This window comes from Oncorhynchus kisutch, linkage group LG19 (assembly GCF_002021735.2).
Source record: "Oncorhynchus kisutch isolate 150728-3 linkage group LG19, Okis_V2, whole genome shotgun sequence".
Lineage (NCBI taxonomy): Eukaryota > Metazoa > Chordata > Actinopteri > Salmoniformes > Salmonidae > Oncorhynchus > Oncorhynchus kisutch.
In genome coordinates, this window is record NC_034192.2 from 5,785,992 (window position 1) to 5,808,323 (window position 22,332).

Consider the following 22,332-nt stretch of genomic DNA (forward strand, 5'->3'; position numbering starts at 1 on the left):
ATGTGTTTTCTTCCCCCCTAGGGGTGATGTTGCTAAACTGCACCCTACTTATTCTGCATTACTCCACACCACTAGTCAAACAAACATCCAGTCAATGACTTTCTATTGGCCATTTAGTTTATTTAGTTGAATACACAGAAAACACAGAAATCCAACTACTTTACAAAATGTGTCAGCAGAATAGATGTCCCAGAGTAAAGGAAACATGCTCATCAGATTCCTTTTTACTAGTTGAACATCACAGGAGGCTGCTGAGGGGAGAATGGCTCATAATAATGGAATGGCATCAAACACCTGGAAACTGTGTTTGATACCATTCCACCTATTCTGCTCCAGTCATTAACACGAGACCGTTCTCCCCAAGGTGCCACCAACCTGCTGTGTTGAACGTCATTCTTGTTTGTTTTATTGGGTTTAACACACCAACGATGCATATTTGACATGAAACGGCAATTATCATTCAGAAACACTACACATTTTCAACAGGTTGAACTTTGACCACCAAATTGTTTAATTAACTCCTGCACTCTAGATGATGTGATAGTAGTAAATGTGTCAGAAGTAGTGCTCGATGTGGAGTGGTGAAACCCTGAGAGTGTGGAGGAGTCTGTGTAAGTGTGGGTGTATGATGAGTGAGAAAGTGTGTGGTAAGGTGTGCTCAATGAGGATGAAGGGGATAGTGGGTGAGAGGTACTACTGGCAGAGAGGGTGCGAGTAGTAGTCGTTGAGCAGGTGTGAGCCTGAGAGGATGTGTCAGTTGAACGGGAAAGTGTGCGAGAAGGGGGGCTGGCAGGGGTAGTGAGTGTACGAAAGGGGTTGCTTGAGCGAGTGAGTGTGCGAGTGTGGGCAGTGCCAGGGGTAATGAGTGTGTGAGAGGGGGCACTGGCTGAGGGAGTAAGTGTGCGAGAGGGGGCACTGGCTGAGGGAGTAAGTTTGCGAGAGGGGGCACTGGCTGAAGGAGTAAGTGTGCGAGAGGGGGCACTGGCTGAAGGAGTAAGTGTGCGAGAGGGGGCACTGGCTGAAGGAGTAAGTGTGCGAGAGGGGGCACTGGCTGAAGGAGTAAGTGTGCGAGAGGGGGCACAGGCTGAAGGAGTAAGTGTGCGAGAGGGGATGCTGGGTGGCCTAGTGGACGCATAAAACGGGGTACTGGCTGGGGTTGTGGGTGTATGAGAGGGGGTACTGGGTGTACGAAAGGGGGTACTGGCTGGGGTTGTGGGTGTATGAGAGGGGGTACTGGGTGTACTGGGTGTACGAAAGGGGGTACTGGCTGGGGTTGTGGGTGTACGAGAGGGGGTACTGGGTGTACGAAAGGGGGTACTGGCTGGGGTTGTGGGTGTACGAGAGGGGGTACTGGGTGTACGAAAGGGGGTACTGGCTGGGGTTGTGGGTGTACGAGAGGGGGTACTGGGTGTACGAAAGGGGGTACTGGCTGGGGTTGTGGGTGTACGAGAGGGGGTACTGGGTGTACGAGAGGGGGTACTGGCTGGGGTTGCGGGTGTATGAGAGGGGGTACTGGGTGTACGAAAGGGGGTACTGGCTGGGGTTGTGGGTGTACAAGAGGGGGTACTGGCTGGGGTTGTGGGTGTACGAGAGGGGGTACTGGCTGGGGTTGTGGGGGTGCTGGCTGGGGTAGTGGGTGTACGAGAGGGGGTACTGGCTGGGGTTGTGGGTGTACGAGAGTGGGTACTAGCTGGGGTAGTAGTTGTACGAGAGGGGGTACTGGCTGGGGTAGTGGGTATACGAGAGGGGGTAGTGGGTGTACGAGAGGGGGTACTAGCTGGGGTAGTGATGGTACGAGAGGGGTTACTGGTTGTACGAGAGGGTACTGGGGGTACTGGCTGGGGTAATGCGTGTATAAGACAGGGTACTGGCTGGGGTAGGTAGTATGTAAGAGGGGGTACTGGATGGGGTAGGTAGTATGTAAGAGGGGGTACTGGATGGGGTAGGGAGTGTAGGAGAGGGGATACTGGCTGGGGTAGTGGGTGTACAAGAGGGGGTGCTGGGTGGGGTAGTGGGTGTACGAGAGGGGGCGCTGGCTTGGGTAATGATTTTATGAGGGAGTTTGCTGAATGAGGGAGTGTAAGACCAATTAGCTTGGTGGTATCCACCAATTGAGAACTTGGGGCTGGCTTCATGATGACTGCAGATTGACTGAATCCCAATTTGGTTCGGGCAGGTTTTGGGAGACGTGAAGGGGGAAGAGAGTTGGTTGGATTAGAGAAAGTGGTGGCTGCTTGAGATGGACTCAAAGTGGAAGTGGATGGAACTCGAGAGTTTTGCAGCGTAGCAGAAGCTGCTGCTTGAATCTGGTTGGATGCTGGGTATTGGACTATGTAAGTGGATTGGATAGAGACCGTTTTTGGTGGAGCCGGAGCCGAAGAGGACAAGTGCATGACGCCATCATCATATCTGATGAGGAACTCGGGGTACACCTGGTGCTTTTCAAACACCACATATATGGATGGGTTCAGGACATTGTCCACACAGCTGTCATAGAAAGTGGGATTTCCCTCGCCTTTTGGAGGGGGACGACGGAGCGCCGAATTACCCCTTGTGTAGTCACCAACAAGCACCCAACAAACAAACATGGACCTCACTCCTGAGTGGCTGGTGAAGCTGTGTGAGTACTTGGCATCCCTGGCAAAGTAACTCCCTAAAACAAACAAGAGAAGATCATCAGTAAAACAAAATTACTGACTATAATGAGATCATGACTGCTTCTAAAATCTGACTACACTTCTGACAGTTGGTTAACATGAGGTACCTTCGCCATACACAGTTCCATTGGTTCCACACAGCCTCCAGTCAAAGTTATCTCTGCAAATGGCGTCTACGTGTTTTGGGTCCGTTCCGTGGAAGAGATGTAGCTCCTTGCTGTTTTTACCTCCATTGTTTTTCTTCATCAAATCTCTTTTCCTAAAAAAACAGGGGTAAAAACATTAGCTGCTTCCCCATAATCTTGTTCAAGCCAGGGTTTACTTGGGATTGTGTGTGAGAGTTTACATAGTGTTTTGGAAGTAACATGCTAGGATTGTGTGTGAGAGTTGATGTAAACATACCACTGGAAGACTTCCCAGAGGTCCCTGTTTTGGACCCTCTCGATGCTGGTGATCTGGAAGCCCCTCATGGTGTTGTTGAAAAGTCTCTGGACCTTCTGATAGTCCCCGTCAGAACTCAGAAGAGTGACTGTCTGCAGGAGGGGGAAAACAAAATAGTTGTCATTGCTAAAACAAAAAGTTGAACACTAACCTTCCTGTAAGCCTAAGCAGAATAACCACATGTAAACAAGTGACCTTATATCCAATGTCAGGTATGGCAGACTTGTCCCAAAATCCAGGAACATCTCTGAAATTCTGAGAGGAATTGTATGTTCTATTGGTCCTGAGGATAAATATAAAAGAGAACATGACATTCAACACTAAGAAAATAAGTTGCTCAATTGAATACCTATATTTATTCCTCCACTTATTATCCAAATATGGATTATGCAATTGTGAGTGTTTATTAGGTTAAATACAGAACATGGTGACCATCCTCTTAGTTCATCCTCATCCGTACATTACCTGCTGTCTGCAGTTGAAACAAACACAGGACGACGCCTGACCATCCTTACAGTACCGTATCTTTTGTTTTTTTGCGTCATGTCTGTAATTATGAGAATAACTATTTGAACCATGTCTGTTGTAAATTAAATATATTTTGTGCAAGAGTGTTGATGTGTGTTACCTCTGAAACTCAGCTCATAAGACTGCTGGCCTGCAGTGAACTTCACCACAGCACTTTGATCCTCCTGGAACCTTTTCTCAAGGTCTTCACTGGTGATGGACGACAATCTGTGCATCTCTTTCTGTTTATAGAAAAAAACTCAAATTCAAGGGGAACAACAGTTTACCGTCTCTATTATTGTCCTCGTAACACATCAGCCTGTTTGAGTGCTTCACACCACTTACGATGGATGCGTACTGGACCCATTTGCCGTACTCGTCCTCCCAGAACCACACCCACTCTGTGGTGAGTACGCACATGGGCTCGGTCACAGAGGACACTGTGGAGGGACGTTGAACTTCACTGAATCCGTGGCTCATGGCTTCAAAATGTACACAGTTTGGATCCCTCGCTGTGAAGCATAAGGAAATGCCAATGGTAAAGCAACTAATCCCCATTGCCAATTCCCATTCCAAGAATGTACTTCATTCACACTGTGAAATATTTGTATCTAGTTTAATATGATATAACCTACTGCACCTTTGTATCTTAGAAGAGTCACAGAAGACTCTCGAGATCGTTGTTTTTCTGGCAGAGCAAACGAAGTCTGACCATTCTTCACTTCCCAATTGTAGGGCCTTTTATAGTGGATGCTCCAACATTAATCTGAACATACGTTAGGTTTATATAACAGATGTTACAGTTATGTAACAGTGTGTCATGAGACTCTTGTTAGCCAGAAGGACAACATAATATCTTGCCATGGCCTCCATTCACAAAATCGATGCTAGGCTTCTAGTGTTGCTTTGAAAGTTTTATCAAATAAAGTACAACATAGTCCATTATTGTGGATGTACAGTACATGGTTGTATGTTGTCCTATGAGGAGGATATGGTATTGTGTATCTCCTGACAACCTTTAGATCTAGATAAACTCATACCCAGCCAGCTATCCTGGATTCTGCCTGAGTAAAAAAAGGGGCAAAAAGTTCCCCTGATCTCAGGTGTTCTGCCAAAGCAAATGTGGGAAAGTTAAACATCCCAGCAACGCTCTCCCTCTTTAACTTTACCTCCTTGTTTGCAGTACCCCTTGACAGAGAACAGACAGATCTCCTTCCTCACCGACAACAAACAACTTGAGGTGCCATAAAAGAAATGCACCCCTCCCCAATGTTAATATTTTCAAACGACCCCCCCTTGTACTGCAGAAAAAGTTAACACACTCTCTCCTTATAGAATTAACTAAAAAACAGATATGTCCACAAATAACAATAACTGTAGCGAACCTGTGTTTATAAACCTGGATATCAACTTTGCCACTTCAGCATGCGTTTGTGGCACAGTCGATGGCTACGGGCCAGAAGGTTGAGGGTTCGCCGACCACCACAGACAAATGAACTTTCCCTTCCTGTTTCAGTAGACCTACACTACGATCAGAACCGGCTGCAGACAATGATCAGCTAGTTGGAAATCTGATTTTCAAAATGTTTATGCTGTAATTATATTTGCAACAAATTTTCCACCAACAGGTTTCGTGCCAATGCACCACAACCAATAAGGAAAGCATACCTGCTGGGCACAAACTGGTTAAATCAACGTTTCAATGGAATTTGTCAATGTATTGTGACATGGAATCTATATTTAAAATACATTGGATTTGCAAAAGGTCATCAATGTAAACTGTTGTTTTGAGGGTGAAATTTCAACCACAGGACTATGTCATCATGGTAACCAATTTTCAACATTGTCGAACTTTGTATAAAATATGTTGAATTTGTACCTTTGAAACAACGTTAGATCTTCAACGTTATTTCCACTATAAGAAAAAAACTAACTTAGATTTTTGTTTAAGAGGGAGATGTGAATCCATGTGATGTGAATATCAATTATTCATTTGTAGACAAACTGTAATTAAAGCCAGACTAAGTCAGTGGCACAGATGGAACTATCCAAGCAGAAGATACATCTACTAAAAAAAAAATCATATTTGGTTGCGTTGACAACCAAACACAATTAAATATAACTTTTGCAATAGAGTAAATAGCTATATTTGAAAAAATTTATACAATTAGAGATCACTGAATTGCTCCGTTTTTTTGTACAGTATGTATAAACAAGTAATAGTCAGCATATATTTTCATATTTGCTCTTTGAATATAAAGTTTATAACTATGTTAAAAACTTCCAGTGAGAGTATAAGAACAACTCTGGCATTTATCTCAAGATGACATTCACAGCTAAACGACAACAGCATTTCTGACTCATTCTGACAATCACCTGACAATTACTAGAAAGGAGGAAGTGTGTTTCACAATAATACAATTTCAGAGGAGAGAAATAAAGAAATGGTCAATTGTGAGGCAATTTGGGAACCTATTACTCACAGTGAGACACTTTCTGCAGAAGTGAGATTAGTAAAAAAAAAAATATATTTTTAAATACCAGATTGAAACAAACCTTCCATAGTTGGCTATAGAAAATAAAATTATAGATTGGGAAACTAATAATGATGAGGCAGTGTGAAAATGCCTATCCCATAAGAGTGATTTCTGTCTCAAATGGTTGAGAATATGTGGGATTCATTCAACAATTCAGAATAACCTAGGTCGCACTTTACATGTATGTTACACTGATATGTGAACAGGAATATCTCAACTGAATTGCTCTGTAGATAAACCCATCTCTCATAACAAAAGTTTGATTTAGTCCTATTCTTTAACTTAGATTTTTGGTTGAGATGGAGACACGAATCCAACATATTAATTATAGATTTGTAGACAAACTGGAATTAAAGACACTAAATCATTAGCACAGATGGAACTATCCAAGCAGAAGATACATCTCCTTCAAATGTCTGTATTTGGTTGTTTCTAATTTTGTCAGAAAGTTGTTTTCATTTCAAGATAAAGTGTACTGTTAGCTAACTAGCTAATGTTAGCTGGCTGGCTAGCTAGGTAACGTTACGTGTATGATCTGTGTAGTAATATTATTAGTATCTCTGAGCCATTTGCATTACTAGTTATAGCCTAATGTTAGCCAGCTAACATTGAACCTGGTTGGTTAGCTACCTGCAGATTCATGCAGGGTAGTAACATTATGAGTTGAGATTGTGGTTCATTGTTTAGCTAGCTAGCTAGCTGCATGTCTAAACAAAAGACTCCACTATGCAAATAACTAACTATTTCAATAGAATGTTTATGATGTCACTGCGACAACTGTCGATAGGCGTAGCTGGTAAATTCGCTCTGGCTATCTACTCAGATTTTAGAGCACTCTCGTCTGAGTGTGTCAGAGCGCAGAATAATAACATTAATTTATGAACACTCAACACCCATTGAATATGGTGTCAATAAACGTTGTCAAAAAATATTAATTAAATTGTTGCCAGCAGCACAGCTGCAGTCACCAATGCTCTGGATAACAATAAAACAGCCTAACCAGCTCTGCTCGGGTGAGTAAAATGGTCAGTGAGCTGTTCTAGTAGTTAGCAAGATAGCCAAAATTAGCCAGTTAGCTTGGGTGCTTGGGTGCTTTAGTCTTGAAATCTTCGGTTGTTAAGTATATAGCCTCACATGTTAATCCTTAAAGTGATGATTGGGGCTAAATCTTAAGAAGGTGTGAACAATGCTGAATGGGTGTAGACAAAGAAGAGCTCTCTAGTAGGTACAAAAACATTCAGGGGCCATTTTCTCAAACGTGAGGTTACAAGTTTATCAACTTTCAAAGCATAATTACTTCCCCATTGTTCCTCAACTGTAGTGTATTATATACTATTTTCTATCTCCGAGTCTCTACTTTTATCCAATGTAAAAAAAATATATAATTCAAATTTTGCTACATAAGACCTGAATCGAGCCGGTCATCAAATATAGTACATCTTGTAATTTGTAATGTATCATACGAAATGGGTGAAGGACATCCACAAAGTAATACATACCATATGAAATGTAACATGCTGTATCACATGAAATAGAGTGTTTCAGATTTATGTTAAGAATAATACGAAATGCTCTGAGACCAGGTTTCCACTTCGGGTGCATCAACATCATGGTTTGCGTTTTCAACACCATAATCTGTACAGTTTGGATGCTGGAATTATACTTTGGGACACATGTGCGCAGGTAGCATACAGGATACTTTTGAAATAGCCTCGTCAGATTAAATTACATGTGTTTATGCCACACATAAAAGGTAATGCATTTAAAAAAGTTAAATTACAAATATTTAGGCTATAGGCTATTTAAGCATTATGGGTTTTAGGTGCACGAGGAATAGCCACTCGGATCAGAGAGGTAGAGCACGTACTACCCTTTCCTGAATGACTGTGCCTGCTGGAAGGATGTGGTTACATTATTATAAAACGATTTGGGAGAATGATGATCGCAACAGACAACGCATCAGAGTATCAAAACGTAAAATACAGCCTGACTGGCATGCTACTATGTTTTCTATACCTAATAAACTGTCGAGAGTATGTTTCATCCGACACATTGGTGCGGCTGGCTTCCGGATTGAATGCGCGCTGTGTTAAGAAGCAGTGCGGCTTGGTTGGGTTGTGTTTCGGAGGACGCATGGCTTTCGACCTTCGTCTCACCCGAGCCCGTACGGGAGTTGTAGCGACGAGACAAGATAGTAATTACTAATAATTGGATACCACGAAATTGGGGAGAAAAGGGGGTAAAAAAATAAATAATAAAAAAATAAAAAAAGTTCTTATTTTTTTAACTGTCGAGAGTAGACTCAAAGCATTTCGCTACACCCGCAATAACCATATGCTAAACACTTGTACGTGACAAATAAATTAATACAATTGGATTTTAAATTATCTGAATGGATTTAAATATAAAAAATCACAGGGCTTTTGCACCGTTATTCAGATAGGATTTTCACAACAGTTTCAAATCACATTTTATTTGTCACATGCGCCGAATACAACAGGTATAGTTGACCTTAAAGTGAAATTATTACCTACAAGCCCTTAACGAACAACGAATACAACAGGTATAGTTGACCTTAAAGTGAAATTATTACCTACAAGCCCTTAACCAACAATGCAGTTTTTTAAAAACGTGTTAAAGTTAAAAAAACAAGAAATATATATTTTTTAAGTACCAAAAACATTGATATATGGGAGGCGTATGTAAGCAGGCGAGGAAATGTTGCTAGGTTGCAAGAAAATATGAAGTAAAACCTTCAAACGGGCGAATGTAAACCCGGAGGAAAAAGCACTTACCATCCCCTGTGCCCATCAAAAACCACAGAACCCTCCCCAAAGCAATAAAGATGTTAGACAACCCTGCCCGATTTTGGACCATTTCTAAAGTGATCATAGAGGGCAGGCTTGAACAAAATGTTAGAATAACAATTCATGTACATTAATTTGGACATAAAACTTCCTGTACAATATATATGTATGCTTACCTTTCACTACTATTATTGCAGTCCTCTAATAGATCAAATGTACACAGGTGAAAATCATTTCAACCATCATTAAATCATTGAGGTTTGTATCATCTAACTTTCGTTTGACCAATATTACGTTTGTTTCCGTTATACACCGAGGTATAAAATAAATCGTTTAGGGCAAAAAAAAATGTATACATTTCGTCAATGAAATCGGACTCTATCTTCAAAACTCCCTGATAAATGCAAATTACTTGTAATACTTTTGAGCTCAGGAATTTCCAGCATGTGCAAATGTTTAATGTCCACGGTTTATAGTGCTTTCCAGACAACTGGGAACTTCAAAAACCACGAGGTTAGTGATATTCAAGTCGGAAAATCGGAACTCGAGGAAGAGGTCCGAGTTCCCGACCTCGAATTCCGAGTTGGGTGAGCTTTCAAAACGATTTTTCCTAGTCTGAGCTCGTTTTTTACTGAGTTCCAAATTGTCTTGGAAGCACTGAAGTCAGAGATTCCCGAGTTCCCAATTGTTTTGAACGCAGCGTGGTTACGTGTAGTTGTCAGGCGGGTTGGACGTACTGCGAAATTCTCTAAAACGACGTTGGAGGCAGTTTATGGTAGCGAAATTAACATTAAATTATCTGGAAACAACTCTGGTGGCCATTCATTCAGTCAGCATTCCAATTGTACGTTACTTTAAAACTTGAGACATCTGTGGCATTGTGTTGTGTGACAAAATTGCATAATTTAGTGGCCCTTTATTTTTTCCCTTGTCGGAGCTCGTTTTTTTCTGAGTTCCATGTTCTCTTGAAAGCACTGAAGTCAGAGATTCCATAGTTCCCAGTTGTTTTGAACGCGGCATTTCTCTTTGACCAAGCCAATTATATCAACTCCTCTGTTGTTGCATGCCTTTCTTTGTTTGGAGAAATCCATACGTTTAAATAAAACGTTATTCAAATACAACCACCTACTGTTTCCTCATTGCAATTGCTCTAAAATGTCAACTCAGCATGTCCCTGTGCCAATTGAATCTCAATGAGGTTGCATTTGATTAACGTTTCATTAAAAAGTATGGATTTCAGCATAGCGACTGGAGGAGTCAGAGGTTCATTAGAAAAACTATAATCTGCGTCTGCGTCTACACCTGACACGTCTACACCTGACTATGACTAACAGGGTCGTAAACAAATTTGTGCACAAAACTTGAGAAATAAGCTTTTGGTGCGGTCAATACCTGGGATATTTTATTTTAGCTCATTAAACATGGTACCAACACTTTACATGTTGCCTTTATATTTTTGTTGAGTATAATTATGCAGGTCTGAGTTAAAGTGGGGAAAGGTACAGCTTGTGGATCCAGCGACGATCAAAGTGTTTAACACCCCCCTAGGGTTGTGTTGTTGAATTGCACCATAATTCTGCTGCATTACTGTAGACTCACCACTAAGTGGTAGCACATACACACTGAGCCGCAGTGGCACAGCGCAGATGGTTTAAAGGGCCAATGCAGCTATATTTATCTCAATATCAAATCGTTTGTGTAACAACTACCTCACTAATTTTTTATTTATTTAAAACAATGGTCAAAAAGAAAGCTTCTTGGTAAAGAGCCGTTTCTCAAGCAATCATTTTGCCAGGATTGTCTGGGAGTGGTCCGATTGGAGAGGTAAAAATGTCAAATTAGCTGTAATTGGCAGTGAGGTTTGGAACTATTTCTTATTGCTCTATTAACCAATTGCCAAAACTCCATCCCACCAAAACAGGCAGACATTTCAGGCAGTCTTTTCAAACAGCTCTTACACTAAAAGGGAATTATCATTGCAGTTTTATCCCAACCTCAGTGTAGAAATATTTAAAACACAGAAAAATCTCATTTGTGGCTGCACTGGGCCTTTAATGAAGCTCCCAGTTCCCAGACCTTGGGAGCTGCTGCCAGCTAGTTGATGGGAGTTGGCAGAAACAGGGTACTTCAAAACGCACTGGAGTACAAGCTAAATAATGAAGTTTGCCCAGGGGGAATTGGATAAAACAAGAATGATGCCCAAGATCGTTTGAACACCCTCACTGTATGCAAAACATGTTCACATTATTAATGTCACTAGATTTAAGCTAAACAAATGCCACTGGTCACTGCTTCTTCACAATAACATTCAGACTAGTGGTTTGTTGCAAAATGGTGTACAGTGCTATTTGGTTCATAAGATAGAGAGGAGTGCTGAGGGTAAGTATTCAGACCCCTTGACTTTCCACATTGTTACATTACTGCCTTATTCTAAAATTGTTTAAATTGCCCCCCCCCCCCTCCCCACACACACTACCCAATAATGACAAAGCAAAAACAGGTTTTTAGAAATGTTAGCAAATTTATAAAAAATAAACACTGAAATATCACATTTATGTAAGTAGTCAGACCCTTTATTAAGTACTTTGCTGAAGGACCTTTGGCAGATTACAGCCATGTCTTATTTGGTATGACGCTACAAGCTTGGCACACCTCTATTTGGGGAGTTTCTTCCATTCTACTCTGCAGATCCTCTCAAGCTCGGTCAGGTTGGATAGGGAACGTCGCTGCACAGCCATTGTAAGGTCTCTCCAGAGATGTTCGATCGGGTTCAAGTCCGGGCCACTCAAGGACGTTCAGAGACTTATCCTGAAGCCACACCTGCGTTGTCTTGGCTGTGTGCTTAGGGTCGTTGTCCTGTTGGAAGGTGAATCGTCACCCCAGTCTGAGGTCCTAAGCAGGTTTTCATGAAGGATCTCTGTACTTTGCTCTGTTCATCTTTACCCTCAATCCTGACTAGTCTCCCAGTCCCTGCCTCTGAAAAACATCCCTACAGCATGATGCTGGGATGGCGCCAGGTTTCCTCCAGACGTGACGCTTGGTATTCAGGCCAGAGTTCAATCTTGGTTTCATCAGACCAGATAATCTCGTTTCTCATGGTCTGAGAGTCTTTAGGTGCTTTTTGGCAAACTCCAAGTGGGCTATCATGTGCCATTTACTGAGGAGTGGCTTCCATCTGGTCACTCTACCACACAGTCCTGATTGGTGGAGTGCTGCAGAGATGGGAGAACCTTCCAGAAGGACAACCATCTTCACAGAGGAACTCTGGAGCTCTGTCAGAGTCACTTCCATGACCAAGACACTTCTCCCCCGATAGCGCAGTTTGGCCGAGTGGCCAGTTCTAGGAAGTGTCTTGGTTGTTCCAAACTTCTTCCATTTAAAAACGATGGAGGCCACTGTCTTCTTGGGGACCTTCAATGCTGCAGACATTTTTTGATACCCTTCCCCAGATCTGTGTCTCGGCACTCTACGTACAATTCCTTTGACCTTATGGCCCGATTTTTTTTTTTCAAAAAAAAAAGTTTGATTTGACATGCACTGTCAACTGTGGGACCTTATATAGACAGGTGTGTGCCTTTCCAAATCATGTCCAATCAATTGAATTTACCACAGGTGGACTCCAATGAAGTTGTAGAAACATCTCAAGGATGATCAATGGAAACAGGATGCACCTGAGCTCAATTTCTAGTCTCATAGGAGAGGGTCTGTATACTTAAGTAAATAAGAATCTTTTTTTTTTTTGAATACATTTGAAAACCTATTTTCTCTTTGTCATTATGGGGTATTGTGTGTAGCTTGAGACAAATTTGACAATTTAATATATTTTTAAATAAGGCTGTAGCGTAAAACAAAATGTGGAAAGTCAAAGGGTCTGAATACTTTGAATGCACTGTGTGTGTGTGTGTGTGTGTGTGTGTGTGTGTGTGTGTGTAATCTAAAATGTGTCATTTATTACTCCTGTCGACAGCACTGTACGAGCACAGAAAAATACTTCCCCACCCCTGTCGACAGCACCCCCAAACTAAAACATCTCCCCACAGCCATGAATCTACACAGAACATATTGACAAACAGATTGAAAGGTTAATAACGTCACCTTCTGTGCAGAGCCCTCACTCCTTGCATCATAATCTCTGGTAGATAAAGTATAATTGATGACCGGATCAAGAGATCAGTTCAGGGCAGAAATACTCTGATGAATCTTCAGAGGATACGATGAGAAGAGCTCTATGATAAAAGACTCAATGTTTCTAGAAAAAGATCATTTATTTTTGTTCTCGTTTTGGAAAACCATAACCGGATTAAACCCAACAGCGTGCAATGCTACTGCCAGGGGATAACATAACGGAATCTAGACACTGGAATCATAGGCCCTGGGCTGTGAATCTGGGATATGGCTCTCTCTCCAGACACAGGGAATAGATTCAGGAATTGGGATAGAGCCAGAACTCTTGAGTAACCAATGGACAGTGTAAATATCAATGGTTCAGGACATGACATATTACACAAGGTGCCAGCCAGCCACATAGACCCAAATTCGGCTTTTTAAAGAGACAGAGACCAAAGCACAGAAAATATCAGGTTTAACACAGAAGCTGCATTGAAAAGGCATCAGGCCTGGCCACTATCATCATCATAATCATCACAGTGATAAGTAGCTTACAGAGTGGGTGGGGCCAGAGCTGCATCACTCACTTCCCACCTACCCCTCCAATCTCTGTCCAATCAGACGATCGCATCAAAGGCATTTAGAATGTTAATTTTGTTCGGTTCTCATGTTAAAAAGGCAAAAAATATTAAACATTTCAGAGAAAACGCATAAAACATAGTGTTCAAATCTGTCTGAAACATTTGGTATAAGTCAATTCCTTTGTTCAGCCCATTCTGAACAGCGCTTAATTCCTATTTCACGAAAATGACATTATCATCAATATTAAAGGATGAATCACAAATGAGGTTTGTGTGTATCACGTCTGAGGTTACTTCCCCCCAGGTCCATCAGACTGCCAGATGAGATCACTCGCAGTTAGCATGTTAGCGGCTAAAGGGTCAGTCTATGTATTTCCTTTGGGAGAGAGAACACATAACTCTTGGGGTGAATTCACCCCTTATAGACTAGACCCGTGGCAGTTCCACTGCATCTGTTAATAGACTATATAAAGTACATAAGACACCATTTATCCACAAACCCGTATACCAGTACACATTCCTTAGTAAAAAAAATGAACCACCCTTCACAGGCACAGGCACAGGCACAGGCACAGGCACAGGCACAGGCACAGGCACAGGCACAGGCACAGGCACAGGCACAGGCACAGGCACAGGCACAGGCACAGGCACAGGCACAGGCACAGGCACAGGCACACGAGAGAACAATTAATAAAACATTACACTTAAAAAAATAAAATTGTCCTGTCTTTTTTGTTCCAATTATAAAACATTTCATCACTTGACAGTACAGGTGCATACAGACAAAGCTCTCTCACATGGAGAACACCCCCACCCCCTGTACATACACAGACACACAAGTCACATTCCTCTCAGTGTGTATGTGGATGAATGTGTATCATGGGGGGTGGGAGCGAGAGTGTGTGTGGATTAGAACCAGAGGTCTTCTGGGAGAATTCGTTTTTAATACTGTCAGTGTGTTAGTGTAATAAAGGTGACGCAAGTACGACTCCGCAAAAGACGAGGAACCAATCGGCGGACCCGTTGTTTTTCTTAAAGGTTATACAAAAGCTTATGACCTGCATAGTCCAATTCAATGTCCTATTGAGATTGACAACCACACAAAGATCAGTGTCCACAATAATACTGTATGTGCCTGGTCCTGCTTCCTCTGTAGCCATCATCTGATTGGTCAGTCCCAGATGTCTTGCTTTCCTGTAATTTGTACTGTAGTGGCACACTGGCATCGTTTGGAAACAATTTCCCTCAAGGAGTTCTGTCCAAACTCCAAAAGACAGAGAGGAGGAGAGACACGAGGGTGTTGGGGTGTAAGGCTACATTGTAAACACCGCCCCATTTAATCTATCGCTATGACAACATCACAGAGTTCCAAAGTTCCAAACTCAGTGTGGGAGGCGCCAAACCCACATTGTGAGGGGGACAAACTCAGACTGGGTGGAGCCTAGCTTAACATGGGAGGAGTCTAGCTCAGTGTGGGAGGAGCATGCGTTCCAGGGCACACTGCAGGTGCTCCCAGTTCTTCCAGATGACCACCAGTAGGGACAAACCCATGCAGGTGAAAGCCAGGTGCACGCGGCTCCGCAGGAGGGGCGCGGTGAACTTGGCCGCCGTGGAAACACACACCAGGATCACCGTGACGATGGCCAGCATGATGTTGATGCATTTCCCCAGCAGCACCTTGGCGTCTGTGTTCTCCACCTGTACCGTCTGCTGCTGCTGCTGCTGCTGGAGCTCCAGCTTAGAGACACGCGTCTGACACGACTCCAGAGCCTCCTGTAAACACAGAAAAACACACGCATTCAGTTAACATTTGACACTCAGGCTTAAAGTTACTGACCAAATCCAGCTTAGATAGATGTGTAAGGGGCATGTTTGTAGAGGGCATGTTTGTAGATGTGCGTGTCTGTGTGTGTACATACCTGGATGTCCCTAGCTCTCTCGTAGGCCTGGTAAGCCACCTTCTCCTCGATGCTGGCCAGCTCCTGCTTCAGGTTACTGGTCTCATGCTGGTGCAACTCTGTCAGGTCATTTAACTGGTCCTCTAACCGCTCAAACCTATTAGGGAGAGGGAGAAAGGGAGGGGGGATAGAGAGAGAGAGAAAGGGAGAGGGGATAGAGAGAGAGAGAGAGAGAGAGAGAGAAGGGGAGAGAGAATGACGAGTCTTAATATTGAATGCACAGCTTCAATTCCAAAGCAAACCTGTGTTCCTTCACCAATGTGTGTGTGTGTTCTCTGTTTGTGGTGTGTGAAGCATTTTCTACATAGGCGTGTTGATACATCAGCCCTAAGTTGACAGTATCAACAGCGAACAATATTAAAAACAAGATTATGGTTCAAGGTGGGAAATAGTGAAGCAGGCCTAGATAATCATAAAGTGAAACAGCTAGAACGATGGTGGAGGATGTTGTTGGTGCGTCTGCATGGAGAATGTTGTTGGTGCGTCTGCATGGAGGATGTTGTTGGTGCGTCTGCATGGAGGATGTTGTTGGTGCGTCTGCATGGAGGATGTTGTTGGTGCGTCTGCATGGAGGATGTTGTTGGTGCGTCTGCATGGAGGATGTTGTTGGTGCGTCTGCATGGAGGATGTTGTTAGTGCGTCTGTATGGAGGAAGACTCATGGGGAGAAGTGTCTGAAAGATTAGGTTCTTTTATACCCAGAAATGAGGGTGTGTTTTTGCTTGCTGTATTGATTTGTGTGTGTGTGTGTGTAGGTCTGTGTGTGTGTGTGTGTAGGTCTGTGTGTGTGTGTGTGTGTGTGTGTGTGTGTGTGTGTGTGTATGCCATTGTGTCTGCACCAACCTATATCTCTCCTCCTGCAGTGTCTGTGTGATGAAGCTGTAGTCGCTCTTGAACTGTCTTTTCAGTGACTCCATGTCCTCGGCCAGCTGTACCTGGGCCTCCCTAATCTCCCTGACCTCCTCCAGCACCTCCCCCAGCCTCCCCTGAGAGTCCGACCTCCCCAGCCCACCCCCTGATCCCAACCCCGACCCCCCCGCAAGGTTCCCGTTGGAGTCTGCCGACACAGAGGTCCCTATGGAGCATTCGTCGTCGCTGGGGTACTTGGCCTTGGCAATTGTGGTGGCGCTGCCGCTCAGCGCCCGGGCCCCGCCTTCCGCCTGGAGCCCCGCCCCCGTCTCCATGGAGCTCTTCATGTGGGCGATGTTGTCGGCGCTGCCGAACTTGTTGCGGATGAGGTTGGCGAACTCCCGCGACTTGTTGAAGAAGAAGGGGGGCGAGAGGGAGACCCCGGGGCCGATGGTCTTGACCTTGTCCATTGCCGGGTTGCGCGCGCTGGCCGAGCTGACGTCCCGCAGGCTGTCGTCCTTTTGGCCCTCCTTGCCCCCCTCCCCCCGGGCATCCCTGGGCGGGTGCTTGGCCCCGTTGGCCTCCTCCTTCATCCGACGGTGGTACTGCTCCAGCTTCCTCTGCAGCTGGGCGATGCTGTGGGCAGACTTCTGGTTCTTCTTCTCAAACACCTGGCAGATCCACAGGAGAGGCAAAGGATCAAATTACAGATCCTGCTAGAATTGCTGCATTTTCTTTAAAAAGAGGCTTGTAAACATTCAGCGCACTTGGCAGATGCAGTTATGTAGCAACATAAAAAGAGAAATCAGTAATTGGACTGACCTGGCGTATGCGTGCCACCTGCTGCTTGTCAGCGTTGTTGACCAGTTTGAGGTACTCTGCCACGTTCTGGTCCCTGGCTGTCTGTTCCACCTTGATCTGCTCTGTCACCTTGGGGGAGGTCAACGAGTCAACACAGAGACTAACACACAGATGGGCCAATGCTCTCGCGCTCTCTCTCACACACGCGCGCGCGCACTCAACACACACACTCACCTTGAGTATCTTCTGCTGCAGGCTGTCGATGGCCAGGCGGCCCTTAGTGAAGTCCAGGCCCACGCCCCCGTCAGACACCAGGTTGGACTCTGAGCCCCCCCGCCGCATCGGTACCGGGAGGCTGAGGATGTTGTTCCCATCGCTGCCGCGCTCCGCCTGAACACACACACACAGACAGAGAGAGAGAAATATGTAAGATAGAGAATGTCACTTCAAAGAGAATGTTTTCAATTCAATTTACACTACAGTAAATGACTCATGTACGTATGATAGGACAGTATGAGCTCAGCCAAGTTCATGGTGAATCTCATAGCAACGTATAGTTAGTAAGATAGATATTGATCATTTTATTGAGTGGTAATTGTTTTATCACACGGTAATACACTGTCATCATAATCTCATCTCTTGTAATGTAGACACAAGCTCCATTTCTAGGACTGTTTCTGTGTGTGTGTGTCTCTGTGTGTGTGTGTGTGCGCACATTCTTGCGTAGCCGTGTGCCTGTGTGCACGTGTGAGTTTGTGCGCCCTCTAACCCATTCCGGCATTGAGAAAAATAACTGGATAGGAGGAGGACAAAAGACGCATGAAAGAGAGCTCCAAGTCTCCTCTCTCTGCAGACTTGAATGGCTCTACTGAGTGGCTGGGGCAGTTGGTAGCCTCTGGGTTTACAGGCGCAGCCTCTGATGCAGAATAGTCTTTGACTGTTAACTACAGGGACAGAGGATGATTACGTAATAAACCAACCTGAGATGCCTGCAGTACAACTGGACTGGATGTAACCTGACTATATAACTACACGGTTACCTTGGCAGCCAGCTTGTCCTCATCTATAATTTACAGGGCAGAGTCAGGGCCCCTTCTCATGTCCAACAGTAACTGATGAAATTAATAAAGCAGGCAACAGCAGCTTTAGCCTACTGGTTCACACGTCGCACCACACACACTTCCAATTACACCATACTCATTCACACATACACAGCCTGTCTCCCTCTCTCTCCTCTCCATCCTCAGATTCCCCACCCCTCTCTCCTCTCCATCCTCAGATTCCCCACCCCTCTCTCCTCTCCCTCCTCAGATTCCCCACCCCTCCCTCCTCAGATTCCCCACCCCTCTCTCCATCCTCAGATTCCCCACCCCTCTCTCCATCCTCAGATTCCCCACCCCTCTCTCCATCCTCAGATTCCCCACCCCTCTCTCCATCCTCAGATTCCCCACCCCTCTCTCCATCCTCAGATTCCCCACCCCTCTCTCCATCCTCAGATTCCCCACCCCTCTCTCCATCCTCAGATTCCCCACCCCTCTCTCCATCCTCAGATTCCCCACCCCTCTCTCTCTTGTGGTGTAAGTTCAGTTCATTTCTCACTCTCTCTGAGTGCCAGTTAACTAGGTCTCCAACCACAGACAAACACTGGACCACTCAGGCCCAGCACACAGATGGCCCCACCAGTCAGTAACCAGGCTATTCTGCCTGGGTCAGAACCTACACCCACACACACACATTATCGAGTCAGCATGGCCAGAGAATTAGCTGACCCTTACATGACCCCCAACAAGCCCGAGGGATGAGGAACAGCAAGCACTGACATGTTGTCTGTCCCATCTATCACACACAGACACAGTACACACCACATCCTGCCCACCTCATCTAATCTGGAAGATGGGGGGATTCAAGTATGGTAACTAACATTTTTTTGGAGTCTCAGTCAGTATTCCAAACACATACAGTCTGAGAAAGAGAACAAACACAGACACCACATAACACAACCATATGCCACAAATGTACATATGTGATGTGTTGTCTCCTGACCCCTCCTGTCTCAGCCTCCAGTATTTATGCTGCAGTAGTTTATGTGTCGGGGGGCTAAGGTCAGTTTGTTATATCTGGAGTACCTCTCCTGTCCTATTCGGTGTCCTATGTGAATCTAAGTGTGCGTTCTCTAATTATCTCTTTCTCTCTCTCGGAGGTCCTGAGCCCTAGGACCATGCCCCAGGACTACCTGACATGATGACTCCTTGCTGTCCCCAGTCCACCTGGCCGTGCTGCTGCTCCAGTTTCAACTGTTCTGCCTTATTATTATTATTCGACCATGCTGCTCATTTATGAACATTTGAACATCTTGGCCATGTTCTGTTATAATCTCCACCCGGCACAGCCAGAAGAGGACTGGCCACCCCACATAGCCTGGTTCCTCTCTAGGTTTCTTCCTAGGTTTTGGCCTTTCTAGGGAGTTTTTCCTAGCCACCGTGCTTCTACACCTGCATTGCTTGCTGTTTGGGGTTTTAGGCTGGGTTTCTGTACAGCACTTTGAGATATCAGCTGATGTACGAAGGGCTATATAAATACATTTGATTTGATTTGTGTTGACTGTCCCCAGGTCAATGCTAAACTCAGGTCAGTATTTATCCTCTCAACCGGGCTGGTATTAAAGCCAGTCAGACTACAATTTCACATGTGTTGTGCAGATGGGCGGATACACACACACACCAGCATGTGCCCTCTCCCTGAAAAAGAATGCATCTCACACTGCAACACAACAACCCATGATGAGGCAGGCAGACACACTGCAACACAACAACCCATGAGGCAGGCAGACACACTGCAACACAACAACCCATGATGATGCAGGCAGACACACTAACACAACAACCCATGATGAGGCAGGCAGACACACTGCAACACAACAACCCATGATGAGGCAGGCAGACACACTGCAACACAACAACCCATGATGAGGCAGGCAGACACACTGCAACACAACAACCCATGATGAGGCAGACACACTGCAACACAACCCATGATGAGGCAGACACACACGCACACACACCCACCAGAACAATGTCTCAGTACAGGAAATCAAAGTATGACCTCAGCTGAGGGACAACACACACTGGCATCGATGTACTGGATTGTCATAAAAACGTACAAATCAGAACAGAAGAAAAGCCAGAAACAAAGTAATTGTCTGGAGATAAACCTTTCTAAAAGAGGCTTCAGTTGGTGTGAAATTCATGACCAAGTGGTGATAGGACATAGGCTACTTGAGATTGTCAAACCCATTTAATAAGCCTAGCCCTAGCTAGCATGGATCTGTCCTATCAGTAGAAGGGCGATTCCACGCCAGCAGAGTATTTTGTGTAGGTCGTTGACACAAAAAAAAAAGACAATTAAGTCTATTTTTATCTCAACTTGTAACACAACAAAATGTGTGTCCGGATGAGCTGATGATTGAATAAAAGTAGAGATGGATGGAGAGTTGCAAAGAAAGACAGGGTGAGAGTCAGTGGATGAGAGGAGGGGCTGTCTTGACCCGTTTGTATTATGTGGGTTATAGCCTATAGCCTACAGCCTGTCTGATCTAAGCCAGATAGGACTTTTAACATCAAATCATACATCAACCATTGTGCATTCAAATCTATTTTGTTCCCATAGAAATGAATATTCACATCAAATCATACATCAACCATTCAAATCTATTTTGTTCCCATAGAAATGAATATTCACACACCACTCTAAGATGAATAGGCTATCCATTCTGACCCACATCAGACTGCAGCACACGCATTCTTAACCATTTGTGTGTGTGTGTGTGTGTGTGTGTGTGTGTGTGTGTGTGTGTGTGTGTGTGTGTGTGTGTGTGTGTGTGAGAGAGAGAGAGAAAGTCACAATGAGATTGGTGGGATTCAAATAAACAGATTTGGTAAAGAGATGAGACGTTAAAAACGACCCCCCGAGCCGTCGCTCACAGGAACTGACCTCACAGTGGACCCGTCATGACCCCGCCAGCCATTCTACTACAGCATTACCCAACAACCTAATCACTACGATCTACGACATCACAGGTACTCTGAGTTAAGTAACTGTCACGCCGGAGTCGGTCCCTCTCCTTGTTCGAGCAGCGTTTGGCGGTCGACGTCATCGGCCTTCTAGCCATCACTGATCCACTTTTCATTTTCCATTAGTTTTTTTTACACACCTGGTTTCAATTCCCCCATTAAATGCTCATTATTCAACCCTCTGGTTTCTCCCATGTTTGTGTGCGTGTTTGTTTTATTGTTCAGGCTGTTACTGACGGCTGGTATTATTGTTGCCGGGTTTTGTTGTTACGCCAGTTTATTTAGTGGTATCGGTATTTTTCCAGCACCATAGTATTGTGTTTTTACTGGTGTTTTCCTGAATTAAATACCTTTCCCACGCATCTCAGCTCTCCTGCGCCTGACTCCTTTCACCAGTTACCCACAGCCTTGACAGTAACACTGTTGCAGTACCACACCTCTGGTTCATACACAACCAGCCCACCAGCCACCTACAGTATCCATACTTGAATCTGACACTGAGAATTCCACATAGCAGATCAGAGGGTGGAGATATTACCATTTTGCTTACTGTAGTGTATAGCAGAGCTTCCCAACTCTTTCCAATCTACATGAAGTGTAATGGACTACTATGGGTATAGGGGTTGTCTGTGGACTGCAGGGCCAGACAGGGTTTATACCCTCCACAGTGTTGAGCGTGATACAAACTAGCCTATCCTTGGTCATTTATAGCACAGCCTCCTAAAACACTGGAGAGGCCAGGCTCACCGCATCATTCTGTCAACCGGTGGCCTTGCAAATCACAGCACAGAATAAATGTGATGCATACCTACTCAACCTGTATAACAATATATCAACCATTTAGCAGTTAAGTTCAGAACACTGCTCCTTCCATCTGCTACAGCGCTACCACAAAGACCTGAAAAATAGGACTTTTAAATGTTTTGATGTCCGAGACTGTCTGTCTGGTGATTGTTCTGGTTGGGTGTATATATAAATCATTGATTCCTGTAGTGTATTTATCCCCCTCTGGGCTACT

General features: G+C 44.4%; 2 protein-coding genes across 8 annotated transcripts in view; both read right to left on the bottom strand.

Moving 5' to 3' along the window:
* Window positions 1-95: 95 nt before the first annotated feature.
* LOC109910300 (mucin-2) lies at window positions 96-9,350 on the bottom strand. 5 transcript variants are annotated; one of them, XM_031798377.1, is made up of 8 exons: window positions 9,126-9,350; window positions 3,951-4,117; window positions 3,727-3,847; window positions 3,564-3,645; window positions 3,294-3,381; window positions 3,060-3,190; window positions 2,765-2,916; window positions 96-2,653 (listed from the first exon to the last, which is right to left on the bottom strand). In XM_031798377.1, exons 2-8 carry the CDS (start codon window positions 4,083-4,085, stop codon window positions 480-482), a joined length of 2,883 nt encoding a protein of 960 aa, XP_031654237.1. In that variant the 5' UTR covers window positions 4,086-4,117; window positions 9,126-9,350; the 3' UTR covers window positions 96-479. The 5 variants fall into 5 exon arrangements, with proteins under 5 accessions (XP_031654237.1, XP_031654234.1, XP_031654236.1 ...); XM_031798374.1 differs by lacking the exon at window positions 9,126-9,350 and adding an exon at window positions 8,938-9,012; XM_031798376.1 differs by lacking the exon at window positions 9,126-9,350 and adding an exon at window positions 4,246-5,360.
* Window positions 9,351-14,406: 5,056 nt separating this feature from the next.
* The window catches only part of LOC109910046 (transmembrane and coiled-coil domain protein 3), a 38,994-nt gene continuing 31,068 nt past the window's right edge, over window positions 14,407-22,332 (bottom strand). For all 3 annotated transcript variants that reach the window (XM_031798225.1, XM_031798226.1, XM_031798224.1), the window contains exons 2-6: window positions 17,479-17,634; window positions 17,266-17,373; window positions 16,438-17,114; window positions 15,557-15,692; window positions 14,407-15,410 (exon numbers count right to left, since the gene is read on the bottom strand). In XM_031798225.1, coding sequence (XP_031654085.1) covers window positions 15,105-15,410; window positions 15,557-15,692; window positions 16,438-17,114; window positions 17,266-17,373; window positions 17,479-17,634 — 1,383 coding nt within the window. In that variant the 3' untranslated portion in view covers window positions 14,407-15,104. The remainder of the gene's footprint in view (window positions 15,411-15,556; window positions 15,693-16,437; window positions 17,115-17,265; window positions 17,374-17,478; window positions 17,635-22,332) is intronic.